This window comes from Phyllostomus hastatus, unplaced genomic scaffold, assembly GCF_019186645.2.
Source record: "Phyllostomus hastatus isolate PE091 unplaced genomic scaffold, TTU_PhHast_1.1 phas_scaffold_216, whole genome shotgun sequence".
NCBI lineage: Eukaryota > Metazoa > Chordata > Mammalia > Chiroptera > Phyllostomidae > Phyllostomus > Phyllostomus hastatus.
Genome location: NW_025334018.1, coordinates 3,581,676 through 3,605,480, shown reverse-complemented (window position 1 = coordinate 3,605,480; position 23,805 = coordinate 3,581,676). Strand labels below are relative to the sequence as shown.

Sequence of the window (23,805 nt, the reverse complement as noted above, 5' to 3'; positions counted from 1 at the left end):
GCGCTGTGGCTAAGAGGGCTTGGGGATCCTGCCAGGTGGGGACTGCAGTCTGGGCTTCTTCAGCCAAGGACCCTGTTCCTCGTCCAGGTCACTAGTGAGGCAAGGGAGAGGGTGGCCCAGTCAGTCACCAGCATTCTGTTCTCACAGGTACAGTCCCGCCCCGTCCCATCTGTTCAGATTTGCCTCCTGTCACGCACCAGCCCCCGCTGCTCTCACAGCCCCGCAGGCACACCAGCCCATGGATGTGGCCGTTTGATTCCAGGCTGGTGCTGAGAGACCAGCGGGCAATGACTTGCCCAGGGTCACATGTTAGTGAGGGCCTGCTAACAAGTAATGACCTGCTGAAGCTCAAGCTGCCCCCTCTGGCGACTCAGCTTTTAACTTCCATGAGCCCTCTGGAGCCTCTAGGAGTAAAGCTTGTCTTCCCCTGCAACCTCTCCTCTCCTTGCTACTCCCAGCCCCCTTCACACGGAATGTGCCCGCTGGACATTCCTCCCAAGTGGAGGCTGCTTGTCTCTCAAGTCCCACTGGCCAATGGCATTTTGCAAAGCCCCTGGCTGCCATGGCAGCCACACCACTAGGGCTTGGCTGTCTCCCCGGACCTTCCAGATGCACTGCCACACCTTTCCAGGGTGCTCTCTCGGACTGGTTGCTTGTGTGGCCTAGCAGCCCCCTCATTGGTGGACTCCTCCAACTCTGGCCTTTCAACCCTTGACCTCCTTGCCCTAATGACTTTCACCTCTGCTCCCACTCAGGCATGCCCCTCACCTTTGGCCACCCACTGCAGTTATTCCATATGTCTTCCCTAGCTGTGGCTCATTGTCTCCGTCCCTCCTGGCCCCTGCCCCTGCTCTAATACACCCTGACGTAGATCCTGGACTCCCCCAGAGTCTCAGGCCCTTCTCTTCCCCAAGGCCAGTCACCTCAGACACTCTCACTGAAGAATCTCAATTCTCTCGCCATGTGTTCTCCCCTGACCCACCAAGAAAAAGCTTCCGACCCTTGAACCCTGTGCATGACCACCACGTTTGCCTGAAAAAAACACGTGACCGAGCACGCCACTCAGTCATCACAGGTGATGGCTTTCAGCATCATCTAGGTCTTTAACGCTCTCTGCAAATCCTTTAATCTCCCCTCTCGGTTTCTTTGCACACTCCCCAAAGCAGGTATTTCACTTTCCACCACCTTGAAACCTCTATTCCACTCCCAACCCCTGCTTTGTTCTCTCAGCAGACGCCCTCGCCTCCTGCTCCCCGGAGAAAATCGAGGCCACCAGACTGGGGCTTGCTTCACTCTGCTCAGGGGAACACACCTCTCCCGGCCCGCCCGGGGCAAGCACGCCCCACCCAAGGCAACCCCATCCCCCTGGCTCCTGTCCCCATCTTTCGGGAGGGCCCTCTTTTTTGAGTAAATACTCAGGTCTCCCTGTCCTTGGATGAAGAAAAATCCTCTAGTGCTGGGTCCCCTTTAAGCTCCTCCTGTGCCACGTGAAGCTAACTGCCCTCTCTTCACCGTCAAGGTTCCTTGTTTAAATTCAATGATCTTTAAAAAAATATTCTCAAACTTCTTGCAACCATGATGTAGAGCCTTGCACGCTGTTTCTGTTTGCGGGCCTTCTTCTGTACCAGTCACCCCTCACACCATCACGATCCGGTCTGGGCCTCGCCGGTGCCATGGGAAGTGTTCCCACCGGCCGCTCCAGTGGTCTGTCAACCACCAAAGTCAGTGGCTGGTCCTCATCCTGCTCGATCATCTCACAGCACGTGATGTACCTGGTTCTCTTACATTCTTGAGCTTCTGTCTCTTCTTGGTTTGGGATTGAACCCCTCGGGCTTCTGTCCCTTCTTGGTTTGGGATTGAACCCCTCGGGCTTCTGTCCCCGTCCCCTTGTCCTCTCCTGCCATGCTCTCTGCCGGAATGGTCTAGAGCTCATCCTCCCCTTCCAGTCTCTAAGTCAGCAGCCGCCAAAACAGACCTCTGGCCCAGCGCCCTGCCCTTTTCCAATGGCCTGCTGGGCACCTCCAATTGGTTTCCCTAAGACGCTTCAAGGCCTTGAACTGGGCCTTTCCTCCCTCCCCAGACCCGGCCCTTCTCTCGCCCCAGCACCTGCCCGTCCCAAGCATAAAGCCCCAGTCACTCTCAGTGCCCTGGTCCCGAGGCCTCCACTGACTGCTCCTAAACTAAGGCAGCCTCCCCTCTGCCTTCTCGGCTTTTTGTCCTAAAAGCCAGATTATGAACATGTCGCTTTCTGACCAAGGATCTCCAGATGGCAAGTCTTGCCTTCTCCCCTCTCTCCCCATTTTGACTACCAGCTTCACCTGTCAACATCCTCCGAGGCCCCCACCCAGACACCGCACGCCCTTCTCCCAAGTGTCTCACACTCTCCAGATGGGCACGGGCCCCACCCCAGACCGCTCTCCTCTGCCCCTCAGCCTGAAAACCACCAGGCTGCCCCAGCCCCACCTTTATTCACCCTTCTCTGAAGCCTTCCTGCACATGCCTCCCTTCCAGATTGGTTGTTCTCCCCTCTGTCCTGCCCAGCGCCTGCTTCACTCCTTGCCTGGGGCACTCTCCACACTGTTGTCACTCATCTATCTACTTTGTCCCCCAACCCCATTCAGTGGGCTCCTGAGGGGGGCGGTGACACAGAGTGAACACTCAGCCAACCTCCAGCCCTCTCCTCTTTTCATCTCCGTCTCCTGCTCTAGCAGAGGGCCGGGCACCCAAGGAGCCCTTTGCAAATGTGAGAGAACATGCTGAGGCCCCCCAAGCCCCAGCGCCTGCTCTCTGCTCACCTGAACTCAGAGCTGGACTCCGAGGAGAAGGTCCTGCCCAGTGCTTCTCGGAGCCGTTGCCGCAGTAACTCCTCCTGCGCAGGGCCCTTTCTTCGAGCTGCAGCCAGCCACAGCCGGGGGCCCTCCTCATCACTGGAGTCCCTGAGGAAGCCTCCCGTCTCAGTGCCCACAGAGGTCCTGGGGGAAGGGTAGCTGCCCCCACAGACTCCAGCCACTGGGGAGTCCTCGCTGGGGACTCACAGCTCCAGGTCCAGTTCTCCCTGGTAGGAGAGGGGAGATGCGCACACAGAGCAGGTGTTGTCCAAGAGGCGGAAGCAGGTGGGGCAGAAGAGACCTGGAGGGGCCCAGGAGGGGAGGTTCACCTGAACTTACCCACCCTCACCCATTGTGTTCCCTGGCTCCCACCCACCCACCCCCCGCTCCTGGGGGCACATCTTTGTCAAGCGGTGCACCCAAGGAATTGCTGCTATGCCACTTGCATATAAACTCTGGCCACACGTGGGAGAATTAAGGTGAAGGTGGAGAAGTTTCCATGTAAATGAAAAGAACATGCATAGTAATGAAGGGGAGGATACGAAAGGCAGGGTATAGGAGAAGTCCCTAAAGGAAGGAGCACAGTTGACTATCATATGCAAAGGCGGTGAGTCCGGGCAGGAAGAGGCACACTGCCCAGGAATCTCACCTCGGCAGGCCGGGGTACTGCAGGACACAAAGTTCTCTGAGCCCCCCTCGTTCTGGGGCTGTCCACAGCCCAGGCAGTAGGCCTGGTGCTGCCAAAAGCGGTCGATAAATGGAACCAGACAGGAGCACCTGAGGAGAGGCGTGCTGGACCCTCAGCGGGCCGGCCCAGCCAGCCTGACCGGCCACCTCTCCAGCACTACCCCCAAACCACGGGTGGGCCTTCCTGCAGCCTAACCTTTGTCCTTCTGACTGTGGCAGCAACCTCCCTGTTTCTGGTCCTCCTCCTCCCTCCCTCCCCACCACTAAGAAAAGCCATCCCTCTCCGTGTGAGACTGGCATGGAGTGGGCCTCCTCTTCAACCAGACCCCTGGACACTTAGGAAGGACGGTGATCCATTCTGACTTCTGGCTCTTTTCTGTCCCCTCCTGCCCCACTCCTATAAGGAAGGACAGTGGGCTCACCGTCTGGCCAGGACCTGGAGGGCACTCACGTGGCCCTGGTCGGCTGCCCGCCGCCTCACCGCCCGGTTCAGGTTAGCCAGCAGGCTGGTTCGGCGGCTCAGCAGGACGTTGTAGAGGTAGGAGATCCTCGCCTTGCGGAGGGCAGACCAGGGGTAGGGCCCCCTTTATGCTGTTTCATCTGCCCGGCATGCCCTCTGCACCCATCCTCACTCCCTGCCTTTGCCTTCTGTCCAACCCCGGAGACCCTCTGGGCTTGGCTCTAAAGCCCCTTCCCTGGGAAGCCCTCCAGACACCCCTAGGTGATACCCATTCCCTCTTCTGGGTTGCCATAGCACTTCATTCACTCCTTAATAAGAACACTTGTTTACTTGTAATGTCTCCTTAAGAGCCTATCTGGCCTGCCTGGAGACTGTGAGCCCTGACTGTCTGGTGCCCCTTCACATCCTTGAGGCCAGCACAGGGACTGGCCCACAGTAAATGAATGAGCAAATGGTGAGTTTCCACGCGTACCTCCACCCACATGCCAGCACGGTCCCTTCCCCCGCGGCTTCAGCAATGCTTCGCTTGCAGTGGAGGTGAGCTCTGTCTCTGGAGGCCCTGCCCCTGGGGGCTCTATTTATCCCAGCCCCGTCTAGCATCTGGAGATCTTCAGTCTGGGTAATTTGCTTTGGTGTTCAACCAGAGGAGACTCAAAGCTCCCCCAAATCAAAACAGACAGCCATGAGCTTAGCCCCCTGGGGAGGGGGACAGGGACTGGCTGTGGGCCTCTCACCTGCTCCCGGGACGGATAGTAGGAAGCGCAGATGACCCGCCGCAGCCGACTGACATAGCTTCCAAACAGGGTGATGAAGAAGCATAGGCCATACATGATGCCTGGGGCACAGTGGGCACAGCAGCCACTGCCGGTGGGCGCAGGTGCCAGCCGCAGACGCCCTCACCGGCCTGCTGCCCTCCCGCCCTGAGTGGGGTCTATCTCCCCAGGGCCCTCAGGGGTGTGGCTGTTACCAATGAGCACGTAACCAGCGGTGTTGGGTTCCGAGGGACGCAGGAGGCAGCGCCGGGACAAGATTGTGACGTTGCCTTGCTGCAGGACATCAAATGCCGATACCAGGTCACGGTAAATCTTCCCGGCGTAGCCATTGCCTTCCACAGTTATGGACACTAGCACAGGGCCTGGCACGGAGACTCCGTGTGAGGCGCTCTGTGGCAGCGGCCACCCCACTGCGCAGGAAAGGCTGCACCTTCCGGGGGTGGAGAGTGGAGCAGTGCGGGTCTGAGGGGCGGCTCAGTGCCCTCCACAGGTGAGTGGCCTTGATGCACCTGGTGCCCAGGACTGGTTCCATGGGGCAGAGGTGGGTGGACTGGCTCCTGGTCTGCCTGCCCAGGCCACCAGATCCAAGATTGCCTTAATGGTCAGGTGAGTCCATCGCCCACCTCCACAGCTGCCTGGAAGCATTTGGTTTAAAACATTTGTTAAACACTGACTATGTATCAGGCATACACTAAGTGCTTTATTGATATGGGTGGCTTTTATTTTTTCTGTTGGTCCCCTAGTACACAGGATTAAATTCATCATATTCTGTGGTTTTCAGCACCCTCGATCAGTGGCCTGCCAGGCAGGCAACACACTCAGTCTCATTCACGCCTCGGAGTGAGGGAGAGCGGCGGCTGCCACACTATCCCACTGTCCAGACAAGGAAGCCAAGGCTCTGGGAAGTTAAACAACTTGCTCAAGGTCACCATCTGGTAAAGGGCAGAGCTGGGATTTGAACTCAGGCCATCTGACTCTAGAGCATGTGACTTTAACTTCTCTATTATGGTATGACCCTGACCTGGACATAGGGCTCACCAGGCAGAGGCTGGAGTCGGAAGAAGGGTAAAGTCGGAGGCTGGTAAGTGGCAGGGACAGGGGTGGGGGTGCAGACATTCAGGCAAACCTCTAGGGCTGGGCAGGCGGAAGGATGCAGGAGCAGGCCAAGGGGGCTGCGGTGGGGTGGGGAGGTTCAGGTGCTCACTGCGGGCCACGACCTCCCCCTGCAGCTGGTGCCGGGCCAAGTCCAGCACCCAGAAGACGGCATAGTCCAGGAAGATCAGGAGCAGCACGAGGAGGAGGTGCCGAATAAGGTGGAAGATTGCCAGGAGGTAAAAAATCTGCTCCCACCGGGACATGAAGATGGAACCTGGGTGGGGAAAGGCTGGTCAGGAGGATGCTCCCGGTAGAGCCCAGACCCTGAAGGGGTCTCTCTCCTGCCCTTGATCGCGCTGGGACCCGCATGCTCATCTGCAGGGTGTGCAGCTGTGGGGGCCCCCAGGCGGGGTGGGAAACACTGTTCAAGGGCTGGACCTCTGTGGCTAGAGGTGGAGGCCTAGCCTCTGCACCTTGGCCTGCTGGCCCGTTTCTGGGGTTCAGGAAGCCTCTCTCCCACAGCATCCCTGATCCTCATGGCCGACCCCCACCTCGGACTGCCCCCCACAAGCTGCATCTCCTCCATATTGCCACATTCACTCTTCCTGCCCACCCCCAAAGCTTTCCCAACCTCACTTTCCTGCCTCTATATCTACTCCCCACCTCTCCTTCCTTCTGTTCTGGCATCAGGTGATCCCAGAAGCACCTTCTGCCCCTTCTCTGCCTGCACACTATCAGGGGCCCTACTTTCCCCTTTCACACTGTGGGCTTTTAAGGACGGAGCCATGTCTTCCCCCTGCCTGAAATTGCCTTAAGCTCTGGGCGGTCTCTCTCCACTCTGGCCCTGCCCCAAGCCCAGCCTGTGGATGGGGTTTAAGGTCCGGGCAGGGGGTGGGGGAAGCCCAGTCCTCAAGGCCCTCACCTGGCCGGATGTAGTGTCTGGCCTCATGGGCACTGAGCGGCAGCACCGTGGGCAGTCCTGCCGCAGAGCGGACAGCCTCCATGCGCAGGAATCGGCTGGTGATGTAGATATTGTCATAACTGTCCCAGTTCAGGTAACAGTACCGGTAAAACAGGGCTCTGGTGGAGCACAAGTGGGCTCCTCAGCACCCCTGATCGGACCCCACAGGGCAGAACCCCCCCCAACCCACCCCCACCAGCGCCTCACTGGAGGTAGAGAAACACAAGCAGCAGAGGTGTGGTATAGCCCATCAGAGCCAGGGCCTCTCGGACATGGTACAGCTTCATGCTGACAGCTTCCCGGAGGTCCAGAGCAACCTGGGACAGGCTCTGAGAGGCATTGAGATCCACAGAGAAGTAGTGGGTGGCTGTCACGTTGAACTCAAACTCTTGACGCAGCCGGTTAATCAACTTCTGCACAGCTGGAGCCAACAGGTCAGCAGAGATGTGAGCAAGGACAGTTAGGAGGAGACAGAGCCTCACCTGGGGGAGGAGACCAGCACACCCAGGAGCCACACAGCTCACAGACCAGCCAGGAGCTCCCAGGGTCTGGACCTGCGGTGGACTCGGGAAAGGACAGAGACTCCACACGCTCTGCCCTTGCACTGCGTGTTCAGAACCAGCAGTCTGTTTCCACAATGACCTGCCCGAGGGCAGGAGGCCCTGGTTCTCCTCCTACTCTACAGCCCAGCTTTGATGAGGCACCTCCCCTTCACTGGGTCTCAATTTCCTAATCTGTATAGCAAAGACGTGGACCGAGGGAACCTCCTGAGAGCCTTTCCTACTCTTGCATTCTCACCCACGGACTGGGAGCGCTCCCGGGCTGACAATCGCCATGCCAGGATGAGGGGGGAGACCTCCCAGGGGCACCGCATGCAACAGGGCTCAGAAGGGGCACTTACGGGTGCCGATAGTCTTGCGCAAGAAGGGTTGGATGTACTTGGGGATGATGCAGAACACCTGGACCACTGAGAGCCCAAGACCGAATATCAGGAGGATGGAGAGATGCAGCCTGCCTCTCCTGCTCCTAACATGCTTGTTCTCACAGTGCCCTCTCAACCTTTTGCTTTTCCTATTGGCCTCAAAACCTTTGCCTCAAAACTTTCTGGCTTCTCCATATGATCCCACCTTTCCACATTGGTTTCTCACTGTCTTCCCCCTGCCCTATGCTGGGCCAGCATCCTTATTGGCCCCATATTTGTCACCCCCTGTTGGTCTCCTGGGCCCACACTCACAACGGACCCCTACACTTGCTAGCCCCCAATCCTGCCAGCGAGCCCCTGGCTCTCTCACCGCTGGCAAGTCCACAGAGCACCAGTTTGAAGGGCATGAGCACGTAACACAGGTGGTAGGCTTGTGGTATGACCTTCATGCAGCTGTCCTTGGCGTCGTCGAAGACCCGTGCACACTTCAAGTAAGGGTTGCCCAGCTCTGAGTTGCACACATCTCCGATATGCAGGAGCCAGTACCACACGTTGCGCAGGGCCCTGGCTGGGGACAGCTGCAGGGCTGGTACCCAGGGCTAGAGACCTGCAGACCTGCAGCATCTTCTCGGCTGGGGGGGTGGGGGGCACGGGGGGACACCACCAGGATAGCTCCCAGAACTGGAGAGGCCTATGGTTAGGGGCCGGGCTGTGCTGCATCATTAGGAACTAGTTAGCACCCAGGCAGAGCCTGAGAAGTCCTGGAGAAGGGTGAGGGTGGGGAGATGGGGTGAATTTCGACCCCCCCCACCCAAATAGATACATTCGTACTGACCTACATGCTTCACACCATCCATGATAGACCGAAAGAACTTGCGAACCCGGTCAGCCACCTCTTTGGCCTTTTGGGCAATGGCTTTAATCTTGTTCAGGGCACCTGAGAGGCAGGAGGCAGGGGCACTGTGGAGTCTCCTCCTTTGGGGGCTGGTTCTTCCCATTTCCCCTGGGGTAGGTAGGGAATGGAGAGGGGCTGCCCCTGGGAGGTGGGAGGACTGGATGCTCCGTCTGGGAGGCACCTAACCTGGCACTGGAGGAGGCCGGAGAGCACGGATGAGGGGGTCTAATTGGGCACTTTGAGGTCAGGGCCCGGTGCCAGCAGAGAGGAATATAGCTGGAGGACCCTAGAACACGCAGGGCAAGGGGGACAATGGGGACACGGGAAGCCTTACTGACAAGGGGCTGCTTAGCTCGCTCCAGCATTTCGGCAGTCTGGTTCAGGGCCAGCTCTGCCCCACAGGCCACGGCCTCACTGGCTTGAGTGAAGTTACGCAGGGTGTTCGCACAAGGCCCTTGCAGCACCAACCCGAAAGCAGCCACCAACATCAGCGTCCGGCCCTGCTCTGTGGGGGCAGCTTCATCAGAACCGGGACCCCAGCCGCGCACTCAGAGCTCACCCAAGTCCCTTACAGAAGCCTTCAGAGTATTTCCCTCCCTCCTCCCCCTTCACCGTCCACCCCGCCCCAGCCCCTGTCCCAGGACTGCCCTTCCCATTGGATCCCAAGCTCACTGGAGAAGGCCTGGGGCAGCAGCAGGAGGACAGTGACCCGGACCTGGCGAGAGAATCCCATGCCCAGGCTGAGGAAGGCCGCCAAAGTCAGAGTGCCCACCAGGCAGCCCCAGGGGCTTTGCCCTTCCACCAGCAGCTCCAGGAGCCCATAGGCTGTGGCTAAGGACAAGCCCAGGCTGAAGCCCCCCAGACTGCGGACCACCGCCCGCGCCATGTTTGGCTCCTCTGCTCCCAAGGGGCGCACAGCATCCTTGAGGACTGCAGGCATGGCTGCTGAGACCAAATGTTTGCCTGTCTCCAGGAAACGCCCACTGGGTTCTGCGGCTCTTACAGGGTCCTGGAATTTCTCCCTGTATTCCAAGGTTCCGGGGCTTTTACTGTGTGTATGTTGGAATCCAGTTAGGAAGGGGCAGCTAAATCTCTAATTTCCATCCCCACAGCTCTGAGCAGAGGGGGGATTGGAAGACACAGATCTCAGAGAGGTTGTGGATGAGGCAGAGGAGACAAGACAGAGCAGAATCTCAAGTCTCAGGACGATCCTTGAAGAGACTTCTGGGCTGAGAGTGGGCTCCTCAGCGCAGCCTATGGATATGAGACTTCCCCAGAGTGGAGCAAAAGGGCAGAAGAGGGGACTACCCCACACCAGTGAGTCCATCATCGGGGTTCCACCCTTCCTAGCCCCTCCAGCCCCCAATCCTCTCATTTAATCTCTCTTCTAGGACCCCCTTTCCCGGTGCTTTGGGGCCCCCAACCCTCTTGTCCAGTGCGAGCCCTTTCTTCTCCTGTCCTTCGTGTCTGCCCCACTTCCTTCCGGATCCCTCCAGTTCCTACCACCCCCATCCAGGTTCCCCCAGCTTCTACCCCCTACAAACCCTGAACCCTAAAGAACCACATGCTGGGCAGAAGAGCAAGGTACTGGCTCTGATGGGCGAAACCCTTTGACCCCTCAGCAGTGCAGAGGCTGCTGAGCTGGGCGCTGCCCACGTGCTGCAAGCGATTCCTGTGGCGCCAGCCAGGCGAGTTTCCGGTCACTGCCGTCCTCCTGGGGGCAGGCACCGGGGGGCTCCTGGCCATAGGTGAGTGTGGAGCAGAGGTCAGGGGTGGGACCCCTCTTTTGCTCTTTGGCCTGACCCTCTCCCCTTAGGTCTCTTTCAGCTCCTGGTGAACCCCATGAACATCTGCGAAGATCAGAAAATGATGACGTTGTACAGCTTGGCGGGTGAGTGCTGGGCGAAGGACGGGACATCCGGGAGGCCTGTGGAGCGTGGCCCAGTCCTGAGTGCCCAGGAAGGGGTCTGAGCTCGTTTCTTCTGTACCCAAGTGTCCCCTGTGGTCTCAGCCTTGTCTGGGGCTTCCAGGGGAGATCCGGAGGGAAGAGGCCCCGGGCTGCCGGGGAAGATGCTGCCCTCACTCACCCTGTAGGAGTCTCCCCAGTCGGAAGGACTCCCCGTTACCCACAGGATGCAGCCCACACCCCAGGGCCTTTCCTGATCCCCATCTCCCCTCACCTCTCTGGCTCCTCTCGATAAGTTCAGTCCATTCATTCAACACTAACTGCACACCTGCGGAGAGCTCAGCCTTGAACGAGACTGACAGGCACTCAGCTCCTTTGGAGTTCACACTCATGGAGAGAGTTTCATATTAAATGAACAAGACATAAGCAAGAGCATTTCTGAGAGTGACAGTGGTATGAAAAATACCTAACCGGGGGCTCTGATGGAAAGGGGCTGGGGAGCCCCCCTGGCTGGAGCAGTCAGGGAAGGCTTCTCAGAGAAGGGGACATTTGAATGTCAGGAGGTGTTAAGCTGTAAGAACAGAAAACCCACCTAAAAGTGGTTTAACCATATAGAAAATGTATTATCTCATATAATGAGTTTCAAGTTAGAGTGGAATTCGGAGTTTCGGTAACTCAGCAGTTGGGCAAACGCGCCGCCAGGGCCCAGGCTCCTTCCGCCTTTTCTCTCCGCCGCCTTCGGCCCGTTGACCACGCCTCTCCGGGCTGTGACGGGGCGGCAGCAACTCCGGCGTCACAGTCACATCTTTGTACGACAGTGTCAAAAGACCAGAGCATTCCTTCCTGTCGCCCCTTTTAAGAACAAGGAAAACTTTGCTGTAAACACCCCACCCCCACCTCCACCTCCCCAGCTCCCTCTCCTGTCTGGTTGGCCAGCACTGTGGCTCGTGCCCCTTCCCGCCCGCGCCCCAGGCCAGCAGCGCAGCGCCCAGCGCAGGCAGTGCCATCGGTCTGTCGGTCTGTCGCACGAACTCATCTCTGTGGGGCACCAACAGGAAACTATCTCTGTGGGGCACCAACAGGAAACTACTTTAGCTCTAACCACTGGACTCAAACCTGTTCTTTCACTGATGACCTTTCCTGTAGACTCTTAGTTTTCTGGTTATTTTCATTTAGAAGACCCAGTCCCACTTCAGTAATTATGACTATTTTTAGGTTTAACAGATCCAATCCAATCTATATCAAAATTTCAATCTCAAGCCTCCTCCCTCCTTCCCACCCCACCGGCTCAGGCCTGACCCCTGGTGGGGGTCCTATAGTGGGACAGGGGAGGGGGGGAAGGTTGGGGAGGCACCGCCACTCCACTACTTTTTTCTCCACTTCCTTCCCCTCTGGTTCTCTGATGTCAGAAAGGGGATTAGAAGAATTAGAGGAAAAGGGACAAAGCCTGACGTCACTGGTACTGTAATAACTCCTCTACGTGGCGGGCACTCCTACCCTGGCTGTCTTGGGGCCCGTTTTCGGTCTCTGGAGGTTCTGTGTGGACCCTGCAGGGCCAAGGTGGCTGCTGAGGGCAGTTCTACGTAGCTTCTCTTGAACAAGACTCCCCCCAGTTCCTGCAGACAGCCCACAGCCTCTTAATTTTTGGGTGCCTCCCCTAGGCGGGTGCTGTCCTGGACGGAGAAACTCACAGGTGCTTGGAGGCCTGCCACCCTCCACAATGGCCACTCGTCCCAGAGGAATCTCGGGCTCTCAGCCCTGCCACACTGGGAAAGGGGGGCACCTCGCAGCCGCCCTCTCCCCTGCCAGGAGGAGCGCATGCACGGTTCTCACTCCACGAACTCTCTCCCTAGGCTCTGCGCTCTGGTGGCAGCCTTGGTTCCGCAGCTCAGCGAGGGTCTGGTCCAGGAAGGATGACAGGGGTCCCCTGCTTGGAGCGCCAGTCTCCAAGGGTCCTCCCAGAGCCTGTCATGTGATGTGGGGAAGTGAATGTCCATCCTCTTCACAAATCACTTCATGCGTCTACCTGCTCCAACCATTCCTCTCCAATGCCAGAGAATTCCAGTTTCTGGTCTTGTCTTTGTATAGACCAGTTGGGGTGGAGGGTGGAGACTAGCTTTGCCCTTTTGGGAGTCAAGAGAGGGGGCGACAGCCCCTTGGGCTCTTTTCAGAATGCAGGACAACTCTGTCAGCTATCTTCCTCAGCTCCAGTCTTTGGCCAAAAGGCCAAGACCACAGAAAAAGCCCCTTTCAATGCTCTGTTTTACCATAATCAGGTCAGACAAATCCAGATTTACTCCCAGGGACCAGAGCAGGGAGGTCCTTGCCTTTGCACAAAACTCAGGTTACGTGAGCACGAAAGACGGCGCAGAACAAACTGCTGAGTGGCGCCCGACGGGTTCGCAGCACGCCTGTGGGATAGGTGGGGCTGGCCAGGTGGAGAATAAGGGGAGGAGTGCTTCTGGCAGGGGGGACAGCCAGGGCAAAGACCTGAGAGGAGGGATGAGCCTGGCATGTTCTAGAAACAGCAGCAAGGCCTGTGTGGGTGGCCGTGGTGGGCGAAGGGCTGAGCAGCAGGAGATCACTGCAGGAGGGGGGCAGGGGCCAGATCACAGAAGCCTGTAGACCATGTCCAGGGTGTTTGGATTCGATCCCAAGTGTGATAGGAAGTCATCAGATGGTTTGAAGCAAAAAGGGGACATATCTGATTTATGTTTTTACAAGGTCGCTCCAGCTGCCTTGTGAAATCAGAGGGAGGAAGTAGAAGGCTAGTTCGTCCCAGTGGGAGACAATGGGGATCTGTGAGGGCAGTGGGGATGGAGTGAACCATAAAGACTTGGGATTTGCTTTGGGAACCCTTGGATGAACACTCCATCAACACAGGGATTTTCTAGGTTCCCTGACCAGCTTGTGCTGTTCCTTTGGCCTGGAATGCCGTCTGTGCCTCCTAATGACACTTACTCATCTTCCAGGCCCAGCTGACACATCACCTCCTTTGTCCGGCCCTCGCAGCCCCACCCCTCCCCGCAGAAATGCCCACTCCCTCCTTTGCTCCCACAGCTCTTCATAAGCACCTCCCTGTACACCGAGCTTGTTGTGCTGTCGTCATTTGTTTACTCGTCTGTCTCTCTCCCTGGATTACGAGCTTCAAGGAGCTCACTGTCTCCTTTCACAGACCACAGGGAGACACATGTGAAACTGCTAAACTTACCAGGAGGCACATGCTTAAGGGCTAGATCAGGAACGGAGATGGCGGCGCTGCTGCAGGTGTCAGAGCATGGAGACACTGAGGCGGCCCTGACCTCACTCCTGACCGCTCAGAGTGCTAGTGTGCCCGTTTCCAGAATTTGTCTCTTGTTCTTTCTGCTCCTGCAGCACCGGGGGTTAGTGTGAGTCCAGCCTGGACATGGGAACTATTGGCCCCTTCCCTAACACAAACACACGCGTGCACACACACACACACACAGTCACCGACCGTGGCTCTTCCATTTCTAGCCATCTCCAAGCCCTTCTAGAGACTGGCATGCAGCAGAAGTCTGTCAGTGGCCGTTGGATGAGTGAATGGATGAGTGGCCTGGAAGGCCTCACACAGCAGAGACAAGAGCAGTGTGGTGTTCGTCCTGGAAGGAAGTTGGCGGGGTGGGGGGGCACCCCCGGTGAACCTGGTAAACAAACCAGCTTCCTCACTCTGCCTCCCCACCTCCTGGGCTCTCCTGACAGGCTTCGGGGCTGTGGGCTGGGGGACGTCCCCTCACATCCGTTGTGCCAGCCTCCTGCTCATACCCAAGATGCTGGGCAAAGAGGGCAGGCTCTTTGTGTTGGGATACGCCTTGGCCGCCATCTACGAGGGTGAGTGTGCCCCTGGGTACCAGTTAGTGCTACTGAAGCAGTGACCCTAGGTGGGACACCCCATGGGAGCCAGGCCTGGAGAAGGAGAAAGGGTGGGAATGTAATCTCAGCTGCTCCAACTCACTGTGCATCCCCTCTCTGGGCCTCCTGAGTTTTCGCAGGTGAAGAAATCAGGGGTTGAGTGACAGGACCTCCCGCAGGCTTCTGGGCCCCATCATAAGCAGTTCTAGAAGGCAGTCACTGCATGCAGAGTGGGAACTAGGGGTGGGCTGAAGAAAGTCGTTTAGCTCTAGAGGAAAATGACCCATCAGGGCATCTTCCCCCCAGGACCAGTGGCCAACTTGCGGCACAACCTCAATGAGGTGGTAGCGTCGCTGGGCTGCACTGTGGAACTGCAGATCAACAACACCCGTGCGGCCTGGCGTGTCTCCACAGCCCCGCTGCGCACCGTGTTCAAGGACCTGCTGGTCAGCACCCTATGTGGACAGGCCTGCCCAAGGGCCCCTCTTCCCAAGGGGCTTAGATGACTGGAACTGTGATCTGTGACGCTGGACTGACACTCTCCCAGTGGGGCTGCTATTAGCATTTTTGGAGGACTGTCCCCAAGCACTGCAGTATGTGCCCTAGTCCCTGGACACTGAATGCCAGGAGAACCTCTGCCCCAGTCATTGGGACACGCCCCACACACATTTCCAAACACCTAAGGCGAAGTTTGGAAATTTAAGTTTGCAAGTTTAAGGAGGAGGTTCTTTGGGCAGCTGAACTACAGTGTCAGAAAACTAGGGGCCTTGGCCTTGAGGATTCTGAAGATTTGAAGACCAGGGGCTTAGACAATTGAGTGTTGAAAACTGGGGGCATGGGAGGACTGGAGAGCTGAGCTGGAGAGAGGGGCTGAGGTGCTTGGGAGACAGGGACGCTGGGGCGGCACAGTGGTCTGAGAGACCAGGGATGTGGGGTGAAGTCCAGGGACCTGACTGGCAGGAATCTGGGCTGGGAGACCTGAGGAGGAGCTGGGAGCCTGGGAGGTTAGCACAGCACAAGCCCTGGGGGTGAGGAAAGGGCTCCCAGGAGCCATGAACAGTGGAGAATTTGAGGTGAGGAGCTATCTCAGGGCCTCGGCTCCTCTAGGCCTGAGGGAAGAGCCCAAAGCTTGGCCAATGGACCAGAGGAAAGGCTGTGGGGCAGCAGGAACTCTAAGCTCCCATCCCTGACCCTTTTCTGCCCTTCTCCCATACCCCAGGGCAGCAAAGAGACACTGAGAGCTGAGACTCAAAACATCTCCAACTTCTTTGAGGACCTGGATGCCCAGGTGAATAGTGACACTGGCTACACTCCCGAGGATGCCACAGGCTTGGAGGAGACAGCCCGAAGTGGGGGGACCCATCGAGCCGTGGCTTCCAGACACCGCCTCTCCACACAGAAGATGTATGAACTGAAGACCAAGCTGCGTTGCTCCAGTGAGGGGTGTCCTCGGTTTGGGTGGGGTGGGGCAGGCTGTGGGGCCAGGGCTCCAGGTCAGGGCGCGGGCACCTCAGATAGCCCTTGCCCCTCTCTGCAGACATAGTGAACCGAGCCATACTCAGCTGCCGCCGCTGGTTTGACAAAAGGCACGAACAGTGCATGCAACGTATCTGGATCCCTCTCCTCAACCACCTGCTCTGCCTACCCATGAAGTTCAAGTTCTTCTGTGGCATTGCCAAGGGTCAGCATAATGGCAGGAGGGTAGGGAGCACTGGGGAGAGGAAGCTGAGTCCTTGGGGTGCATTGGGTAGACGTAGGGCTAAAGCAACCAGTAGGGGAGGCTTTAGGCTCTGAGGACACAGTAGCCTCAGAGCCGCCCCTCCACTGACCGGCTTTGTGACCTAGAGTAAGTTACAGCCAAGCTCGGAGCTCTGTCCCCTCCTCTGAAAGATGAGCACGACAACAGTGCTTATCCCATCCAGGGTTTCTGAGAATCTCAGGAGATAACACATGTGAAGGAGGTAACAGAGCTGGCACACGAAGGAGTTGCTGCATGAATATCGACTATCTTTATTGATATTTGTTACGGTTATAGACAGCTGGAAAGTGGGGGGGAGGCAGGCCTTGTTCCTGGGAAAAAGAATCCACAGAAAGTAGAGAGGGGATAGACTCAGGTGGCAGGAAGTCACGGGCAGAGAGGAAAAGGGCAGGATGAATAGGATCACCGGAAGGGAGGCCACCCCTGACCTCGCTCTACCGCCCACCAGTGATGGAAGTTTGGTGCCACAGTCGCATCCCAGTGGAAGGCAACTTTGGGCAGACCTACGACTCCGTCAACCAGTCTGTCCGTGGCCTGTATGGGGAATTTTCAGCCACTATCAACCTTAAGGTAGGAGGCAGGGGCATGTGGAAGGGGGACAGGGAGGGGGAGGAGGGCACAGGGAATAGGGCCTGTGGAAGGGCTAGTGAGGGGGCACAGGAAAGAGGTTACCAGGTGTGAGGGAGGGGAACCAGTCGGGGAATGGCACTGGTGTTGGTGTGGGGTGACGGGGAGAGGAGCAGTGGGCCTGGGCCTACGGTGTGCATGGACTCAACTTTGGAATGGAATGGCCACCCGGGCGTGAGGTGGTGGCAGCTCGTACAGGTGCAGGGGAGCAGGACTGTGTGAAGGAGGGTGTAGAACAGCAGGAAATGGCAGTTCCCGCAGGCCCTGCGACAAGCCAGATGACAGGACATGAGTGGGGTGCCGGGGAGAGGTGCACCGAGAGGCTGGGCCTGGACCTGTGAGGCCGCAGCAGGCCGGGCCTGCGCCTGTGCCCTCCCAGCAGGAAGAGAAGCAGGCCGGGCTGCTGGGCCTCAACCCCGGCTGGGAGCACGTGAGCACCGAGGTGCGGGACTACGTGAGAGGCCAGGAGGCCAAGCTGGAGCGGGCCCTGGGGCTGCTGCACGTGCTGCTCTCCTTCACCTTCCTGCTTATCCTCCACGCGTGAGCCCCGAGCCCCCACCCCAGTACCCCTTCCTCTGCTCTGCATGGGAGCCCTGCCCTGAGGGAGGCTGTAAGAATGGGCCGTCAGAGCCCACCGGCAACTCTGAACGGAAATGTTCTTGTGCCTTTAACTTTGCTGTTTGTAAAGCTGGGTTTGTTGTTTACATAAAGTGAAAGGGAACAGGGGCATTCTGTGAGAAGAAACATTACCCATGCTCCTACCACCTTAAAAGAATGATCATCTTCATTTATCTACCTACTTCCCGCCTTTATCCCAAAGCTGACTTTTCTACATTTTGCTTTGACTTTTGATTTTTTTCTTGCCCTTCATATTCCCCTTGGTTCTGACTTTGTGCCATTTTTATCGTCCAATTCTGCTTTCATTTTCTCCCGCCTGCTGCGTTGGCAGCTACTTTCTCTCCATTTGGACCAAAGTCCTCAACCCCACCCAGCCTGGCGTCCAGCCGGGCGGCCCTGGGCCTTGCTCTCTGTCCCCTGCTGACCTCTGGACCCTCTGTTTCCTGTTTCCACCCCCAAATGCCGGAGATGGCAGAGGCTGGGCTGGGGCTGGGCAGGGACAGACACAGGGGCTCCTGCTCCGTCTGCCCCTGTTTGTGGGGCCTAGGGTGACGGCTGGGGAGTAGCTGTGTGTGAGCCTGTGGGAGGAGGAAGGCAAGGGGGCCATATTCCCACCCTCAAGGAGCTCATGGTTAAGGGCAGGCAAGAGAGGCATCTGCAAAACGGGGGTGATTCAAGGGCTGTGGGGCAGGTGTGGGAGCAGAGGGGGTGCCCCTACAAGAGCCATAAATGGTCTTCAAAAGTCTGCAGTTGGGGAACCATGGTCTCAGGGAGAAAGGGTGTTGTTCTCTTGGGCAAGGATCCTGGCATCTGGGGCGTGGAGGGCAGAGGACTAGGCGGAATGGGCAGGGCCAGGACAGTCCGGAAAGCGCTGGGCCCGGCCCGGTTTCAGATGGACTGGGGCAGACTGGAGGCAGGAGCCCGAGGTGTGTCAGAGGTTAGGGAGCCTGGCTGGACTGGGCCAAGGCAGGAAGTTGGCCTGAGAAGGGCCGGAGGAAGGGAAAGGTGTAGAAGGTCTCAGAGATAGCTTAGGGAGGGAAGAAAGGAGGCACGGAGTCAAAAGGCACTTCCAGCCTTTCAACCCGGGTGAGGTCACTCAATGAAAGGGTAGCATTGGCCAGAGGGCAGAGCCCAGGCTCCCGAGGCCTTCGCACAGTAGCAGTAGGTCATTCCACAAGGGGGCGCTCACAATCTTTGTTTGCGTTGGTAGTTATTTCTTCCTTAAAGAGAAAGATGTATGGATTTTTACAAGGTTCCAGAACCAATAGCATTGGAAGTTATGTTTCACAGTTTACAGAGATTATTTAAGCTACTTTCATAGTTTCAAACACATTTTCAATAATTAACATTTTTTCTGCAGGAAACTGAACCATTATGTGGGACCTTACAAGACAGAGAGCAGAGTTACACACACAGGCGCTCGCACACACGAAAATACTGCTGGGCTCGAGGCTGTGTCGGAAGGGACGGGAGACGGTGGTGGGACGAGTTTTGCCTGAAGGGGCGTCTAGGAGATGTTTCGAAGGCTCAGAGGAGAGGCAGGGACTCGGGGGGTCAACGTGGGAGTCATAGTGGGTCAGTCGACGCCTGCAGCCTGAAGGTTTCCCCATGTCTGTGCCTTTGCTCCTGCTGTTCCCCTGCCTGATATTCGTCCTGCAAGGTCCACGCCTGGGAAACCTTCCCCTACCTCCCGTGCACCCACGGGCACTTGCATGCCCCTCCCTCTCGGACAGGCTGAGCGCCCCCGACCCCCCACCACATCTCCTCCTCACCTCTACTATGTCTTAGCCATGAAGATGACTTTCACTGGACTGCGGGCTGATGGAGGGCAGGGCAGAGTCTTCTCCTAGGACGCAGATGGTACTCAGTGCCGGCTGGCCAGTCGGTTGAGTGATGTGCCTTAAGGAAGCCCAGGTTTGGGGGTAGGTCCAGAGAACTGGAAAGAGATGGAGGCATCCTCACGCACAGGTCCTTCTCCTACATGGACCGCTATAATGGGGACATTCGCTTTGACAACATCTACATCAGCACCTACTTTTGTCAGATTGATGAACGCAGGAGGAAACTGGTGAGTGGGCCCAGCCCTGCCCAGAGGGGCCCTGCTGTGTGCCCCGAGTGGCTTCAAGCTCCAGGAGGGCAGAGGGGGACCCTTTGGTGTTGGGTCCCCTGGAGAGGGCCCTTGATGTTCCTCACCGTGCGGACATTTTTTCCAGGGCAGACGGACACTGTTGCCGCTTCGCAAAGCTGAGAAGAAAACCGTCATCTTCCCTTATAACCCCACTATCCAGGCCTCAGAAATGAGAAATGTGGTAAGGACGGCAGGGGAGGCAGCCACAGGCACAGGTCTGAGGGGAAGGCAAAGGCATCGGAGAGGGCACCATGCCAGGCAGGTGGCGTTGCCGTGCTCCACCTCTCCCGTTCCTGGGCAGGTAAGGGAGCTAATGGGGACACTGCCTGTTCTGCTGCTGCTGCTGGTGCTGTGTGGACTGGACTGGGCTCTCTACTCCACCTTCGACACCATTCGCCACCACTCCTTTCTTCAGTACTCCTTCCACAGTGAGCCTGCCCCCCAACCCCGAGACATCCCCCCCGGAGAACACCCACTCCCGTGCAGCCATCCCGCCCCAACTCTTCCAGTTTTGTCACTTCCTTCTGGGTCTCAGCCCCTCCCTATCCTCCTCAGGATCACATCCCAGCCCTGCAACCTGACAGCTGTTACTGGGGGCCTAGGTCTCCAACCACTCTCATATCCTCAATAGGAAAGGGTTAGTACTCAGCGAAGGGGCGGAAGGTGCAGCTGAGAAGGATTTGTATGCCTGGAACTCTCCCCATCCCCTTAACTGCAACCCTTTCCTAGCATACTCCCTACCCTCACCACCCACCCCATAGCCCCCAATCCTTGCCTCAGGCAGTCATAGGTTGGAGGTGAAAGTTGGGGGAGACTCCATGCTTGCCCGGCTCCTTCGGAAAACCATTGGGGCCCTGAACACCTCCTCAGAGACGATGGTGGAATCAAACAACATGCGTGAGTGCTGGGCTTTGGGGCCAGAGAAACTCAAGGCTGAGGGGCAAGGTTCTTTCCAAGGCCAAGAGTTGCGGGGCTAGGCCTTGGGTGTGGTGAGATGGGGGTCACCTGTTTGGGTTGGGGATCAGAGCATGAAATGTCAGGTCCCAAGGGAAGAGTTGGAGGGTGACAGACTTGGGCCAGAGGAGTCTGGGGGTGGGGCCTTAGGGCCATCGGGTCCCCGCCCTCTGGAGCAGCGCTGTCAACAGTGCTTTGGACTGTGATGGAAACATTCTGCATTTGTGCTGTGCTGAGCAAATAGCCACATGGGCCTAATGGCTACAGTTTGGATGACACAGCTGTTCAGCAGGGAGGGGAAGCAGGAGTAGAGCAGGACATCAGAGACGTAACCTGCACCCTCACTGGGAGGAGGAATTCAACCAGGGCTGCCCTGTCCCTCAGCTGGTTCTGGCCAGACCCCTGACAGGTCTCGCCTCGCCCGCAGCCTGTCTGCCTCAGCCTGTGTGCCTGAATGCCAGAGCCTATCTGAGGACTGGACTACCCGTTGGCCTGCTAGTGTGTCTCTGCCTGCTCCAGGCTTTCGGCTACAGGCTCCGGAGGGTCATCGCAGCCTTCTACTTCCCCAAGGTGCGCCCTCCCCTCACCTCTCCACTCCTACAGGCAGAACTCACACACACACACACACCAGCCTGAATGCGGCTCCCCACGGGATGCCCTCCCGTCAGCCCTGTCACTGTCATTGACCCCTGTCTCCCTGGCCCCAGCGAGAGAAGAAGCGGGTCCTGTTCCTCTACAATGAGCTCCTGCGGAAAAGAGCAGCCTTCACCAAGCTGAGGAGGGCGGCCATCATAAGGCAAGCCCGGCAGCAGAGGGCTCCAGTAAGTCCAGGCCTGGGCCCCTGTGGCTCCTGCTGGGCCTGAGACCTGTGGGCAAAGGGCACCTGCTGTCGGTGCCCCAGCCCCACTGAGGTCTTAGGCCTGCCGAAGCCCAGGGAGTTCTGGCATGAGTCATGCCAAGGGCCCCAGCCATCCAGCTCCAGGAGTCAGGGCTGTGTGTCCATCTCCACACCTCAGACATCAGTCCAGCCTGAGAGACTGAGTGGACCACCAGGAAGCAGGCAGAAAAGGGGGATCAGATTTGATACAGGCTGGTCAAAGGAAAGCAAGAGGAGTTTATCAGAAAGAAGGGACCCAAGGCAATGCCACAGCTTCTCCTGAGAGGGCTGCAGACCAGGAGTTCAGTGTAATTCAGAAGGGGGTGGGGGAGGGAGGCAGGTGGGCTGGGAGTTGGGGAGACCTCATGAAGGGACGCGTGGTATATGGAAAAAGTATGCAGTTGCAAGAACCAGGTCCTAGTCCTCACTCCCTCATTAAGCTGTGTGACCTTGGCCATAGTCCTCACTGGGCCTGTTTTTTACCTCTGAAGAATGAGGAGGCTAGACAGATATGAACGGTCTGCTCATCAGTGATAGCGTGAAGGTCAGGTGCAGGACTCTGGTGCCACAGGGTCTGGGTTTAAATCTTGGTTCCTTGCCTTGTTACTATGACAGCCATGTGATTGGGAGCACTTTTTTAAGTGCCGTGCCTTGGTTTTTCTCTTCCGTAAAATGGAGTTAACTACTCCGTTTGATTGTTGGAAGGATTAAATGAGTTTTGCTCTCATGGTGCAGGCACATAGTAAGTTCTATACATGTGTCAGTTACCATCGTGTGACCCCAGGCAAGTGGCCGCCTCTCCAACAATCTATTTTCTCACCTGAAAAAGAGAATATGCTGATAATAATATCTGCCTAATACAATTATTGTTTAAATTGAGTTAATTTAATTAGTTTCTTAGTACAGGGCCCAATATTATTCTTTACTTTTTAAATATTTTATTTATTTTTAGAGAGAGGGTAAAGGAGAAAGAAAGGGAGAGAAACATCGATGAACGAGAGATACCTGGATCAGTTGCCTCTCGCATGCCCCCAGCTGGGGACCTGACTGGCAACCCAGGCCTGTGCCCTGACTGGGAACTGAATCTTCGACCTTTCACGTCACTCCCGGCACTCAATCCACTGAGCCATACCAGCCAGGGCCCAACATTAATTTTTAAAACAATGAGTAGCAGCCATTCACATTTAATCAGTCTCACCAAGCTCATAATACTGAGACTGTTTGCTTAACTTTTTCCTCCAAGTGCTCAGATCCCCCACCCCTAACACACAATAGGGTCTGAGAGGATATGGGGGGGGGAGGGCGGGATGAACATACTATGATTCCACAACCTGGTCCCAAAGTAAACTCGACTTTGATATGCAGTTTCAAATGTGAAGGTCATTCCTTCCGAGCTGAGGGAACAGAAAGCGAAAAGACTTAGAATTCAAACACAGAGAATGCCAAGTGCCTGGGCTAACCTAGGGAGACTGGCACAGGAGATGTAAAGTTTAGGGAGGGGTAAGCTGGAGCAGAGGTGAGAAAGGGACCAGACTGTGGAAGGCTATGAAAGCCAAGCCCAGGAATTCTGCCTTTGTCTGGCAGGCAGTGGGCTCCCGGAGTTTTCTGAGCAAACAGTCACCTGAGAAGGTGGTCTGTGGAGAATTCCTGGCAAATGTCTGGAGAGAGGGTGGGAGAGCGGGAAGCATAATGCACCAGGCTTCTGATTTGGAATCAGAGTACCTGGGTCCAGCCAGGTTTGATTGTTTACTATCTGTGCGCCTTTGGGAAAGTCACTTAACCGGTAAAGTGCAGAACACAATAGTAGTGGTCTTATCTGCATTACTCCTCAGCCCCACCGTGAATAAGATGATTTATAGGAAAATGCAAATGATGGTTGTTGCTGTTACTAACTAGCTGGGAGAGTCTAGGCTGCATCCTCCCACTGTCCATCATGGAGTTCGGGAGGGAAGCTCTGTAAGATCTGCTTCCTCCAACGTGAGAGCGTTACCAAGCCTTGAGATTCAGACATGAAGCGCTGTTCAGTTCCCCTCGCGCCCCTTTTCTTGCCCTCTCTTCCCAAGGAGCTCTAAACCCTCGCCTTCCAACAGCGCCACCACCTGGCGGACATCCTGCACCACCGCTGCCCTTTTTTGCGCCCCTGGCTGCGCCGGCGCTGCGTGGTGTGCCAGGCACCAGAGACCCCGGAGTCCTACGTGTGTCTCACTCCGGATTGCGAGGCCGTATACTGCAGGTCGTGCTGGGACGATATGCGACAGCGGTGCCCAGTCTGCACCCCGCGAGAGGAGCTCTCCTCCTCCGCCTGCAGCGATAGCAACGATGACGCTACCTACGCGGAGTGAAGGGGCATTCTATTCATTCTTCGCCTCGCTTCTTCCTATTTAATAAAATGCCGTGTGCACTCCTGCCACCTGCGCTTGGAAGGGGTCTGGTACCAGGGCCGGG

The 23,805-nt window shown here is 57.0% G+C and overlaps 2 protein-coding genes across 3 annotated transcripts; one reads left to right on the top strand and one right to left on the bottom strand.

Moving 5' to 3' along the window:
- Positions 1-9: 9 nt before the first annotated feature.
- On the bottom strand, positions 10-9,561 carry DCST2 (DC-STAMP domain containing 2). Its single transcript, XM_045816943.1, has 15 exons — positions 9,294-9,561; positions 8,956-9,126; positions 8,562-8,663; positions 8,097-8,294; positions 7,706-7,771; positions 7,012-7,225; positions 6,766-6,923; positions 5,953-6,117; positions 4,943-5,110; positions 4,710-4,810; positions 3,938-4,068; positions 3,478-3,605; positions 3,036-3,129; positions 2,796-2,936; positions 10-91 (listed from the first exon to the last, which is right to left on the bottom strand). The coding sequence occupies exons 1-15, from the start codon at positions 9,559-9,561 to the stop codon at positions 10-12; spliced, it is 2,187 nt and encodes a 728-aa protein (XP_045672899.1).
- A 316-nt stretch (positions 9,562-9,877) lies between these two features.
- On the top strand, positions 9,878-23,750 carry DCST1 (DC-STAMP domain containing 1). 2 transcript variants are annotated; one of them, XM_045817058.1, is made up of 16 exons: positions 9,878-9,938; positions 10,244-10,369; positions 10,438-10,512; positions 14,248-14,376; positions 14,704-14,843; positions 15,617-15,833; positions 15,935-16,078; positions 16,605-16,726; positions 17,166-17,323; positions 19,370-19,469; positions 19,615-19,710; positions 19,831-19,957; positions 20,310-20,426; positions 20,911-21,053; positions 21,191-21,304; positions 23,451-23,750. In XM_045817058.1, the coding sequence occupies exons 1-16, from the start codon at positions 9,878-9,880 to the stop codon at positions 23,700-23,702; spliced, it is 2,121 nt and encodes a 706-aa protein (XP_045673014.1). In that variant the 3' UTR covers positions 23,703-23,750. The 2 variants fall into 2 exon arrangements, with proteins under 2 accessions (XP_045673014.1, XP_045673015.1); XM_045817059.1 differs by lacking the exon at positions 10,438-10,512.
- Positions 23,751-23,805: the final 55 nt, after the last annotated feature.